Here is a 14,086-nt window from a genome sequence, read left to right on the forward strand (position 1 = left end):
TTGCTATACATGTAAGAGTGTGACAGTATAAGATGTACTTGTAATCCTATCATGACTGTCCTGAAAAGTAAATTACCGTCTGAAATAAATAATTTCCTCAATTTAAATACTACTGAGCCACATTCCTGAAAACAGCAGGGAGAGCAAAAAAGAGTGCAGCACTGTGTTTTGACAGGAGTATTTGTTTCAGATATACAAATCAAAATAGCTCTCCTCTCACTAGAACAGCTGTCTAACAAGTCTTGTTGAACTATTTATAAGAAGGTGACAGCAAGGGTCATACAGTGCCAAACAAAGTAGTTACTAATAGAAAAGGAACCCACATGCTGAAATTTCTTCAACAAATATAGGTCCTGGAAGTCTCATTTCCTAAACACGCTTCTGTGAAAGATTCTAAGGCCATCTTAGGGCAATCCATCCCAATTTTTGTAAGACATGCTGAACAGTTAGTCTGAAGGTATAATTGCATGGGGGGGCCAGAAACATCACATGTAAAAAGAACTTTTCTAATACTAACCAAAGAGCTATGCACTCCAAAGACACAATTTTAACATACCTGTGGATCATCATCTTCTAGGTCACTGAAGTCTGTTTGTGTCTTCAATAACAGCTGCATTACATCTGATGCGTCCTGCATAAACTAGATATGGGAAACAACTATGTTTTTAAAGGCAAATTAAAAGGGTACTTTCTCAAGAGACTTAAATGCTTACTTAAATTGGTGTTAAGTCCAACACACTATCAAGACATTCGCTATAGCTGGAAATAGACTGAAATGCAGATAGAAGTGAAGACACAAGTTCTTTTTCTGGAAGCATCACTGGGTCATTCTTGTCTTAAGCTTCTCTGTACCCTCTGTTTATATACTTGAAAGCAGAGGACTGCTTAAATAAAACACTACATAAATAAATACTAATACTCACAAAAAATATCTGACAATTCTAACTTCCCCAGATATCTTCCTTACTATTTTGACTCCTTTATGGAACTCGGATAAAAGCTGACAGCAGGAGCTACTTACTCATGAGCTAGTAACATTTTAGGCCACATCAGATGCCCCAATGGTGTTACACCTACCCGCTTTTCACTCCCCATGTTCCCAGTAGTCCTCCAAGAATAGTTTATTAAACATTAGTTACGTTTAAAATCCGTTTAAAATTTAGTTGCACAAAACCCGTGGTCCTTCTAAGTCAAAGGAAAGGAATGGTAAATTTGTGGGGGGCTAGTACTATTTTTGTACTGTGTACATCACATTATTTTATTTTTGAAGTGTGATTTTTGTTTTCTTCACTCAATAAAATGAAAATCTGTACACCATAATGCAAACTTGCAATCAGAACATCACTCAGACTCTTATATAGTCCTTCACAGTTGTATCTTAGTACTTTTAGAAAGACATGTTTTAATCAACTTATCAAAAAACCCACCAAACCCTGCCAAATCCATCAAGCCTCATGACAAACAAGTACTTCAAAGTTCTACTACAAGCACATCTAAACTTTTTCAGGCATCCGCGTACAAAAACTATTCTGAGTTTCATTTGAACTACATGCATTTTACCCACCATTCTGACACTGCCTAAAATTAGATGCTCCAGAATTTCTCTTAAGGCAAAAAAACCCAACCAATCAAACAAAAAATGCTTGACTTCAACATTGTTCAGTGTGACAAGAATAGCTTAAGCTGTAGTATTTTCGTAAGATTCTATTGTGAATTTGTGAATCTAAACAGCAAGACAGTCACCTTAGAAATGAAAACAGGAAAACGAGCATAGAAATCAGCAACAACATAGCTATATATTTAACATATGAATATATTAATTCATTGTTAACACTGCAAAAACCAAAGCCATTTAATAATATATTTGGACCATTAGATAAGATCTAAGCTTACCTTTTCTTTACCAACAGCAAGACCAATTAGGCTGATGCATTCAATAGTCTTTCCCCGTAAAAGTCTTAATTCCTTCTGAACAGCATTCTCAACAATGTGTTTTAAAGAGGGCATAAATAAGTCATAGTAGGGAACAAATTTCTCCTCTGCTGTATCTGCAACTGACGCAATTGAAGTCACAACTTGCTCCAAAACTAGCTTAGTGCCTTTCTGTATCAACTTAGAAAGAGGAAGAAGAAAGAGTTACATTTCTAAAGCACATATTTTACTTAAAATGTAAAAAATCTGCTCTTGTACGTATCCTAATTCTTGCCAGAGCAACATCAACAGATATGTATACTGGCTTATTTCAGAGGTCTTAGTTCAACTATACTTATTCTGTGTTATGCGACAAGGTTACCCTCCATGAAACAAATTGTTCAGTATATTATACCTCTTGTAATTTTATCACCATAGTGGAATGAAGATGCTTCACTAGATTATCCAAATATGGAATAAGCAGTGACTTGGGACAATCTTCAGTGAAGTTTATGAGTGCTGCAGCTGCATGGGCTTGAACACGCTGGTTGCCTTGATCCTCCATGGTTTGCAGAAGAGCTGCTATCACCTGATAAAAGAAGTGTTTATTTTCAGAAGAACAAGTTTCTGACGGGGACGTAGTTTTGCCACTTTTTTTTTTTTTTTTTTTTTTTTTTTTTACTATTCTACTACTTGCCTTCTCATGAAATTTCTTTTGAAAACCAGGTGCGAAGTCAGTTGCCATTTGTCCAATAGCATTACAAGCTGCGTATCTTACTCTTGGATGCTGAAAAAGTATTTCCCTCAAATAGTTAACAAGTAGTCATGAGAGCGGAAATGAAAACATTTTGAAATAATTAATAGAATTATACTCACAGGATCCTGAAGGAATAGCAAAACAAAATTAACTATCTCATTTAAAATTCCCTCCATCTGCTGGTGGCAACCTTCTCCAATGGCTGAAAGAGCCATCAAGCCAGCATGCCTGTATTTCCAGTCAGCTACAGAAGATTAGAAGTGAAAATAAATTTTATTCATTTTGGAAACTAAAAAGCACCATAAAGACAAATCACTTCCTTTTTTTGGGGGGGGCGCGGGGGGGACGACGACAACAGGGGGATGGGCACAGGAGGAAGAAGAGTGAAGAATAGGAGAAAGAGGGGAAATTGATGCATCTACTTGATTTGTTAAATACTTTTCACTTTTCCTCATACATACTTCCAGAGATGCATAAAAATTTGAGTATCTAATCCAAGACAAATCCAGACTTAGAAAAAAGAATTCTTAATTGCTGATACAAGTATGTATATAGTACTAACACCCGGAAATGGCATTTTTAATCAAATGAGCTAAGCAGGGAAACACAAGGACAGTATTTCTTTTTTTTTCTCCCCCATTTTTTTAAATCGTATCAGAACAGCCTATACCTTCCTCTTTTGGTAAGGAGGGGAAAAATGCCTAGTGAACCAAACAATATATAAATAATCAGTACTAAAATTTTCATGAGTCTCCACAAGACTGTTTAAGAACGGTAACATTGTATTTAGGGATGTAAGGCCTTCCCTGCCTCCAAGTCCTATTAACCTATTCTCAGGCTAGTGGGTATTGTTGAAATGGATCTTTCACGCCCCTCTCCTTTTTCTTTAGGCAAGGGAAACATATGAGAAACGCCAAATTTTTTAATTTTTTTTTTTAAACACAATCTTTCTCTGTGCTAGAAACCATGGGGATTACAGAAAAGAAAATCAGAAGAACAAACAGGCTTATTAAACTGTGGGAAAGGCATGTAACAGAACTTCTTTCCCAAAATAATGCAAGATTTCACTATTGCTGGTAATGTATTAAATTCCTGGAACGAAGAACACCACAGTTGAGAGCATTGGAATCCTGACACTCAAGCTTCTGTTTGATAAGGATGAGATAAAATATCATCTTGACAGAAGGTACAGTGAAGAAGCAGTCTATTTTGCACTATTTAAGCTCATTGGACGTTCCTAGTTAAGCCTGCACTTCTTGTTACTCTCATTGTATTACTATTAACATGTATTCCAGACTTGAAATTAATGATACTACAAAATGAAATCCAATCATGTTTGGACTGTCTGGCTACCCAATCCAAACCCAGAAGTTTAAAATTATTATTTCAATAAACTTCTGTGGGAAAAGCAGTGGCAACAGGAGAAGGGAAGGTCTGATTTCTGAGAGTATTGATGATGTTTTACTCTAAATGCCTTCATCTTTCCTTCCAACTCCCTACAAGTGACGGCTTCTGAACGAAACAATATCTATTGCATTTCCCTTTTCCAAAGAGTAGTAATGATTGTGGAAAGCTCTGATCTAGCAGAAAGAAAGCATCAGGCATCAACTGCACGACTTCTCTTCACAGGAGTCAGGTCTCATAGCCATTACACTGCCTTTTTGTGGGTACTACAAAACTAGGCATTTGCTAGCCTTGAAGCTACTAACACTGGAAGAGTCAGGTTAATCTGTTTCCTTAATAAAACTTTCTTTCCAAAAAAATTTCTTTCCAAACAAACTTTACAAGTGTTCACATTCTGCAGGTGGTACCTTGAGTAGCCCTATGTTCCATACCTGGTATGGTAACAGTCTTTTTTGGACTGGGTTTTAAACCATGAAGGTAGGAAAAGTACAACAGAACTTTTTGTCTTCCACTTCAAAGGCTCAAAGCACAGGTCAAGTGAAAGCACATGCAACAAATGCACAATATTTTTTGAATGATTGCCTGAGCAAGCATTACAGGTATTTTAAGAGGAAAAGTAGCATACGTAGCAACTGATAAGAATATATGGAAGCACCTCATGAAACATATTAAAATCAGCGTATGAAAGCATATCAAAAGACGGCCCGCCTACCACAGACTTCTCTATTTTGGTCCATCAAATTACAGGAATAAAGAACAAAAAGAGCACATACTCCTCTATGTAATGTATTAAAATTTCACTTAGATGTAGTACTTTTGAAGAAGCAAAAAATATTGAGCTACAGAATAACAGGTGGCAGTTTAGGCACACTTAAGGTACTGTGAGGCACTGTATAGGGATTTAGAGAGAATATTCTAAAGTAAAAAAGAAGTCTTCCCTTATTTAATTCACAGACTGTGAATTTTAAAAAAACATACTGTTTTGGTTTTGACATCTCTGCTCTGCTGTCTACTTTTCAGAAAAATGTTGTAATGCACTGTATATAAATTTAATAAATCACAGTTTAAAAAAAGAAACTTCCAAGTTCACAGCATTTACAGTTTTTGCTGCTGAAATCAGAAGTGGAAGTATATAAAAATATATCAAGTAGCTAAACATGAAGATTTAAGAGGTATCAAAGTTTCTAGAAAGCATAGAATTGTAAAAAAAAAAATAAAAAATGCAGTTACTTACGATTCTGAAGCATTTGCATAATATGTTCTTTAATCATAGGTAAAACAAGTTTTCCTCCAAGGCCACAGGCCATTCTGTCCAGTGCACTCTCACCAGCAACTGCATTGCTAAATATCAGTTACAGAAATATCAGTGGTTTCATATCTACAATAAAATAAACAGTCCAACAGGGCACAGAAGTGCCCTTTCCTGCAGTTCTAGTCTTCAAACTTTTGCCATCTGAATACACATGAGCCTCCATGAGTAAATAAAGCATACCCAAACCTAAAAGCACACACACTAGTCACAAAATAATCACTTACCCTCCACCTGAACATTTATTATCTGTAGCCCATTGATTAAGTCTAGTACCAAAGAAACTTGGGTCTTACTAGCACTGAAAGTATAGACTGAATTTCCCAACATAATTAGAAAGCTGAAACTAAATTTGCACTGAATTAAGCAATAATACTGGCTATCACCTTTTTGTCATGAGAACACAAGCCAGCTCAGACTTGCTACGAATCATGTGAACCAGTTGAATTCAAGCTTTGGCACATATGAGACCTTCCTTGCGTGGCTGCAGTGCCAGTACTCTAGTGGCATGTTCTCTTGCCAATGACTCAGGCAGAAAACATCCAGTCCAGGTGAGGAATTTGTTGAACTGAGAATAGCCAAAGATTATCTGTGTAAAGTGACTTGTTCCACCCAATAGAATTATTCCCTACAGAAAAGCAAGAAATTTTCCAGGACACAGATAACTACTGTTACTGTCTGGGTAGGGCTAACACTGTAATAACTCAAGGTTAGTCCATCCTAGACACCCATGCTGATGGAAAAGCTGAGTAATGGTTCAGAAAGGGATGAATCTCACTCTCCTTTCAAGTATCAGTCAGCTGAGTCAGAAATAGAGCTCTTGAATCCCCAAGTCTCATTACAAACCATAAACAGTCTAGAAACTCACATGCTACAAACAAAGGTGTCTGCTCAAAGATAATGGCAATATTGTATTTGACCTTCAAATCAAATTAGACTAATCAGATCAGATTAGTCATGTTCAAATAAACAGATACATCACCAGCAGGACAACAGAGCATGGGCACACAGGTTTAGATTGGAACAAACTCACCAAAGTTAATGGCAGCTTTCATCTGAAATTACGTTCTTTGAGCTGTTTCATCTCACCATTAATTCATACATTCAGTTTGAGGAAATAGTCTATTTTAGAAAAATGACCACACACCTCCCTCCAATGTCTGGAAGGCTTTTGCCAGGAAAAGAGGAAGTTGGATTAACCTTTTCCTCCTTTAGAATTTCACTGCTCTATGAAGTCAGAGAAACAAAAAACTGGAAATGCTAAAATACTCTCTGCTGCTTTTGTGTAGGCTGACTCACATCCCCCTTAGTCAGATCCGAACACACCCTAACTAGGCTACAGCCTGATGATCATTAGCCTGTTTCTTGGACTGCACAGGAATTCCAGTCTTCATATGAAGCTACAAAGACTCAAGCACCAGAAGAGGTTAGCATCATGCACTCAGCTAATCAACAGCTCTCCACAAAGCTGAACTTCAGCGGTAGGAAACACAAAGTAACATGAGTGAACCTCCTAAAAGAAAAAACTAACATCACACACAATCACCAGAGACTAGCTTATGTCCAGCATTTTGTGTCCAAGCCTGAAGCTCTCATATTACTTCAAGGGCCAAAGGAGCTACGTCTCTCCTTTAGGCTAAGGTTGCAGAGCCTAACTTGTTTTCTGATCTTTGCTTGCTCTACTTTCAACTTGTAACAAAAAAAAAAAAAAAAAAGGAAAATTTTCACTCTAAAATCCATAGGCAGCTAAGTTGTGTTTAGAAGAACAAAGTTACTCTGCAAGTTACTCTGCTGCCAATAAAGAGAAACTGGCATGCCTCAAGTGGATGATTCAGAGCACTTACTAAGCTGCCTAAAGCAGGCCATCTGAATAAACTCCATACTCTGAAAGGCTTGATGTGGATTTGAACTTTTATATTTTATTTCCCCATGAAATTTAGTTGAATAAAAATATTCAAATGCTTGACAAACCTGAATGCAGTGGTGTTTGACAGTTCTACCTGTATGGCAAAATTTCAAAGTTGAGGAAACAAAACAGGATAAAAGTGTCTGGTCTACCATGCGAGACAGCTTACTTTCAATTCCACAATCACAGGGAACAAAAAAAATTATTCCAAGTCACACAGAGATTAAACAGGTTCTTCCATAAATTTCTACCCATCGGTTTGCAAGTGTCTCCATATACCTGATATCTCCTAGAAGTCACTATACAGTTCAGTGGTAAATCAACACCTCTTCTATCGCCTGTCTTCCTATGAAGATCTCAAAGTGTTCTGAGACAAATTGTTTTGAAACACTAATTTCATCTGAGTCTTGAAGGACATGCCAGATGTGGCAAAAAAGTGTCCAGAATGGCAAATTAACATCCATAACTTTACAGAAGTGTGGAGATAGTTATCTCCTACACATATTTCTGCTTTCTTCCGCTTCATTCTAATTGTATTTGGACAAGAGCAGATGTAACAGGATACCGTAGACAAACCACTGTGATTCCAGTGGAAAGTTGGAGCAAGCTACAAAGCATGCAGGACTAAGCAAATCAGAAAGACTGGACATCTTTAGTAGATCTTTCTTCCCTAAGATACAAGACAAGCTACTGCTACCCATACCAAGGGATTTAAAATAATAGCAAAATCGTAATATTTTGAGCTAGATGAAATCCAGCAAGGAATTCCACTATGCGTTCTGATGTCCTTTCAAAGGTAGGCAGCTTTTTTCTTTAACACCACCTTTTCAAGGGCATAGATACAGAAAAATAGGAAGAAATTGGCTGTAGATGACTAAACAAGTCAGTATCCTTCAGCTTTGGTTCCAGCTAAGCCCTCAATTTAAAGGCTTAGGAAACACTGACTTCTGAACTGAGTAACATAAATGATAGAAGAAACAAAAGCTTGAAAAGTTAAAACAGTGCAAAATAGCAAACAGCGAAACAGACAAGAGGACATGCATCTTGTAGAACTAAATTACAGCAACATACGAACACTGAAAGAATTTACTTGCTGAACAGTACCTAAATAACCTACATATAAACTGTCTGAAAAAGAGTCATATATTCTGCTCATGACCAAAGAAACAAAATTAGAAGAGTTATTTGAGTTAAAAAAAAAAAAGTAATGCATGGCAGTCATTTGCATCCTGCACTTAAAATCTGCTTTTAGCCACACAGTCTTGATAATACATTGAAACAACTAGTTTCATAACTACCTGTCAAAATCATCATCTTCAAGCTCATCTGCATTTGCCCAATCTTCATCTTCTTCCAAGTCAACCATCATTGCCAACATTTGAGGAACTGAAAAAAACCAAAAATTTTTAAAACCAGGTTGCTTTCTTAAAATAGATTCTCAAATAACTAGCATAAATTTTAAGTTCTCTCCTTTCAAAAAAATCACTGAAGAAATATAACTCTTCTTCCAGTAGCAGATAGCCAAGTTTATCAAACTGCATCAGACAGTAATTCAGAATAGATTTTCAGAAAAATATTTTCAGAACATTTAAATCAAGAGTAAAAAACAGTTGAGTGTATATCTTACCAAGAATCACAGTGCAATGCAAGATTTTGTTAAATCATGAAGATCGTAAAAAGTGAATTCCTTAATAAAGTCAAAGTTCTTTGAAAGAGTTAAAATTAGTATTATATGCTTTAAGAACTCTGATACGTTTCATTCATTTTGCTGAAACTCTGACATCATCCTTTGAACATTCACTGATGAAAGAGACTATATTCATTACGGAAGAATAACACTCAACCCTTAGTTTTATTAACATCATAAATTTTGCTAATTATATGTACGGTGGTCACAGCATAAAGCTTTACTTTTACAATAAGGTAACGGTTTAGAACTTATGATTTCTATTTCTACCTCTGTAGATTGATTCTGTCTGCTCTTCTTAGTATAAGTCTTCATAGAGACTATTACACAATCTTTATCATAACGTTCCACACTACTATGCAATAAGCAAGAACTATTCTTCTGAGTTGTTCTCACGGGAGGAAGGAGTGCAGTGATTTGTCTATTACAAGGCTGCCTGTTCCTGGGCACTTCAGAAGCCCAAGGGCTAAAAAGTACACCTTGCACTTTCAGAGGAAAATAAGGTGCTCTTAAGTATTCTGCACTTCATATTACACTAACTGCTCAGAGCAGTTATTTGAATTCAACATCATTAATGCAAAAATGCTTCACTTTGCCCTGGAAACAAAAGTTTTCAGTCAAATACGGAACCTTTGAGCTTTAAGAATCTTTTTAGGACAGTCTACCACACATTTTGAAGACAGGCATCACAGTTAACTGTCCTTTACAGGAACCCACCTCAAAAGTTAGTAGGCATACAGTAGTTCATACTGCTGATTAGATATACTGCAACTTTTATATAAATAATATACTTACATAGTGTAAATGTATCTGTAATCTAAGATAGAGGCACAACCCTAAGCAAACACACAACCCTAAGCAAACTCACTTCACTGTACATCTGGAGAGATGAGAAACTTATGGTGAATTGATGACAGAAGAAAATATTGCTCACTGACAGCATTGTGAGGCAAGTATCAAGAAAAGATCAAATTATGGATTGGTTTGCTTGATGTGGTTACATGTCATCAGCCAGAGGTGATCCCATGAGAGCTTTCATATACGTATCAAGATAACTTAATGGACGCTATGAACTTTCTAGCACAATGCCAGAATTCTATATATTACTAGTCACTGAAAAGAATTTCCTCAAAAAAATCCCAGTATTATAGCCCAGAAACTTTTCAGACACAGACATTCATAAGCACACAGGTGAAAATGGCATATTTCAGAGGTGTGACAATACATAAGTCCACCATCATCTGCCACAGATGCTACAGGGTTCCAAAAACTGATGTCATTGTTGCTACAAACAAGCAAGGTTGAGAACAAACTGTCATCCAAAGCTGTCTGGCCATCATTAAATCCAGAACCTGCGAAAGCTTGTACACATGTTGTTTCTTCTTGATGTTATTAATATGAGTGTAGTTGCCAGTAAGTATAGTTTCACAAAGGACATTTTTGTAAATATAGAGTTGTGCATTAGTTTCAACGTTGTCCTGACAAGCTCTCAAAATTTAACTATTGCAAATATATAGACTGTTTACAAACAAGTTAAGGATGAGTCCACTAAGCCTGCTTCTTTTCAGAGCATGCCATGACTCCATTTTATGGAGATGGAGCAAAACTACAGCCAAAGAAAAGTTGCAGCTCTAATTGCTAGGGAGGGAGCAATAAAACACTCTGTTATCTTGAATATTGTGCTCAAGGAGGGAAGTCTAAACCCTAATGGAGTTTCTGTGCAGAAAACTGGTACACAGGACACAGACTTACTCCTAAATCAGCACCACGTTCAATAAAACCAGCATAAGATGACAGGTTTCCCTAAGACCCAGTTCTAGTTGTGAGGATCAAGTGATGTAGCAACTTTTTAGTTGAATGAAAACAGAAACCCTTTTAAACTAAGGCACAAAACCAAGACAAACGAAATCCTGTTTGGCTTTCTCTGAACATAACTGCTTTACTAGCTCTGCAAAATAAACGTCTTTCACCTTAGTGACTCATTAAGAACAATTTTACAACAGGTTGCAAACCAAAGGCACTTCATTCACACATGGTGCATTATCTTAATACAAACATTTCATTCCTGAACAACTAGCTACCAAATATACAAAGTAATACATTCTAAAGAGATATGAGATACTTCTCTACTATGCCACCAGACCAGTTAAGAAGCTTGTAATGATTTGGGGGACAGCAAGTGTCAAGTGTTAATATTCCCAACAAGCTATAGAGCATTCTTAACACTTTCAAATTTCAAAATATGTTCTGAAAGAATCTGTTCTTTAAAAAAACTATTCTACAAGTAGACAAAATTCCTAGTCAATAGTTTAAACACTTAGGCCAAGCAGATCCAGTTTACAACATTTTCCATGAGTTTTATGATTATTTGTATGCACAAATTTCCCCAGCCCAAGCACATGAGTAAAAAAGTTGCCTTTTAACAGATTGTCTTTATGCAAGTTTCAGAAAACAATCAAGAATCTAGACAAATAGAAGTGTGACAGGGAGGGAAAAGAATTCTCCCAAAAAGCAGGCTACATTGCTGTGTCAGTGGCCTGATCTACTCACAAAAAGGATTTAAAAGGCAGAGGAATATCACTGTGTACAGCACTGCTGCTGGGGCTGTCCAGAAGACAGTTATTTTTAGTATCTCAAATAATAACACATGATTAAAAAGTGCCTCTCCAAAGAATTTACAATCCGCATTAGACTTTCTCTAAGTATTTATATAAGCATCTGATTTTTAATTCACATCTTTAACTCAACACTGAAGCTCAACATGCATGCTGAACTCCTTCAGTCTTCAGTTGCCAGCACCACAGAATCTGGCCTACATACCAAACTTCGAACGAAGAACTTGAGAGCTAAATGCATCAATTTTTTTTTTTTTTTTTTTTTTTTTTTTTTTTTTACAGTACACATTTCAAAAGCCAGCAGAGAACCATGAAAGTAGTATTTTCCTTGGAAACACCTAATGAAGAAGCTACAGTATTTTTATTCAAATTGTTGGTGGATGCATAAGCACAGATTCATTTATGAAGAATCGCAATAAGAAGGGTCTTTCACCATAAAAGCGCCCCAATTTGGTGTCACCTAAAGTTACCAGCATCAGCAAACTCCGAGATAGAAGACATGGTTTTGCCACTGACCACTTCCAAAGTCAGTTTAACACTGTAAAGGAAGACAAATTGTTTCAACAAAGAAAATGAATAAAATACTTACTGGCTTGTGCAACAATGTTTGTATGCCTCCTCAGCATAGCAGCAGCAGTTTCTGACAAGGTCACAATTACTTCAAGTGCCAACTGACGCTGCATGTTACTGAGACTGGCATCTGCACACAACTACAATCCAGAAGGATTAAAGCAAATGGTTAGAACAGATGTTCTCAGGCAGAAAGAGTGATTTAAAAAAAAATAAATTCCTAGCTTTACCTTCAGACTTAGTTGCAACGTAGGTTCTAAGTGTGGTCGTAAATACTTGGGAACAGAATCTGCAATTTCTACAAGGGATTTCAGGACAGAATCATCATTTTGGTAGCAGGAATCATTTACTGCCTATCAAGAGATAAGACGAAAACAAGATTAAGTAAAACCAAATAATACTATGAATGGAACCACTGTTATAGAAGAAATTTGATTAACTGTGTTCTTGTCTCTCTGAATGGTCTCGTTTAGCATTAGTGTACCGTGGTTAGCGGTTAAGACCAAGAGTAAACTTTTTGATAAAGCTAATGCTGCTAACAAAGAACTAGCTGAATCCAGCAGATATGAGCAGAATGAAGAATATAAGGACCAAGGAGATAATTTTAAGAGAATTAAGTAACTTCAGAAGGCAGCCAGCCTAGCAACAGTGAAAACCAATAAGGAATCAAGAGACCACCGACCAGAATTGGACTTGGGGATGGGGTGATGGCTGGTACGGGTATAATTGAGGGGCATGAATTGGGGTAGGGGTCCATCTCCAGAGGCACCCAGCTTGAGCTGTAACCTGAGAACTAATAAAAGACTAATTGGAAGCCTGCACTTAGACTTTGTATTTTTGGCAGGATCCTAGGGTCAGACCCCACTACGGTGGTCAGTGTGCATAAATCTATAACAACCACAAAAAGATAATAGCCAAGGTCCAAGACTACAAGTTTTCTACAAGTAAATTATGGCTCACAATGTTATATGCCATCAATTTTGACCATTATTAGTTTAAATCTAACACAGCAGACAGACACTCAGAAAAAATTAAGGTCACACATCAGAGGCGCCGACATGCAAAAAAAAAAAAAAAAAAAATCACACTACGTTTTGACAAGCACTTCAAAATGCATTTTAAATAAAGAAAAACTCCTCAAAGTAGTAACTGACCAAAAGAAGGAAAATGAGCCTAACTCCTTTTTTCCCTGTTATGTGAGAACATCTTTGCATAGCTTACATGTACAAACACCAGGAATCTCAAGATTAAACAATTTATTTTTTTCCAGACAACTCTGGAGAGCCACCAAATTAAAGCAGACCTTTCAGCCTTCAGTCACAGGGCACAGGAAAAAGAAATCAAGCTTTTTGCAGGTATCTTTCCTAACCCATAGCTACATTCTGAAAAGTAATTTAAAGCTTACTTTTAACTGACCAGCTTGACACTCTAGGGCCAAAATAGGGCACAGTTATTCAATGCTGTTAAAACTCTTCTAGAAGTAGGACACAAAAACCCAAACCTCCAAAGAAAAAAATTGTCTTTAAACATGCTTTTGGGGTTTTGAAAGGAATTTTCATTAGCGAAGTATGTCTTTCTAACGTAGAAAGATTTTTTAAAAGTGAATAGTTATGTGGTTTTTAATACTTAAATCTCGAATCCAACACTTTTAATAATGCCACTGAAACAGCACAAGCTTTCAACATAGAAACTGCATCTTCTAGTATCAGAAAAGCAAGACTGGCTTTCTAAAGAAAGAAGTTCAAAATACACAGTGAGCCCTCAAAGGCAGAGGCTCTTTTCTGTAGTATTGAGCACAACCAACCACAGAAGTCAGCTGAAGTTCCAGCTGCTTTTACACTCCATTGCAAGATAAATATCTTGGACACAAGTTTCAACTACTAGCTCTGAAAAGTTCAACTTCCAGCATTACCATTATAGAAATTGA

General features: G+C 36.6%; 1 protein-coding gene across 1 annotated transcript in view; it reads right to left on the reverse strand.

Moving 5' to 3' along the window:
- Nucleotides 1-14,086, reverse strand: part of IPO5 (importin 5) — a 45,312-nt gene that overhangs the window by 16,513 nt on the left and 14,713 nt on the right. The window contains exons 7-15 of the mRNA XM_074562651.1: nt 12,390-12,512; nt 12,179-12,299; nt 8,586-8,673; nt 5,307-5,413; nt 2,788-2,912; nt 2,609-2,698; nt 2,327-2,500; nt 1,894-2,112; nt 557-640 (exon numbers count right to left, since the gene is read on the reverse strand). Coding sequence (XP_074418752.1) covers nt 557-640; nt 1,894-2,112; nt 2,327-2,500; nt 2,609-2,698; nt 2,788-2,912; nt 5,307-5,413; nt 8,586-8,673; nt 12,179-12,299; nt 12,390-12,512 — 1,131 coding nt within the window. The remainder of the gene's footprint in view (nt 1-556; nt 641-1,893; nt 2,113-2,326; nt 2,501-2,608; nt 2,699-2,787; nt 2,913-5,306; nt 5,414-8,585; nt 8,674-12,178; nt 12,300-12,389; nt 12,513-14,086) is intronic.

Source organism: Larus michahellis, chromosome 1 (assembly GCF_964199755.1).
Source record: "Larus michahellis chromosome 1, bLarMic1.1, whole genome shotgun sequence".
NCBI classification, from domain to species: domain Eukaryota; kingdom Metazoa; phylum Chordata; class Aves; order Charadriiformes; family Laridae; genus Larus; species Larus michahellis.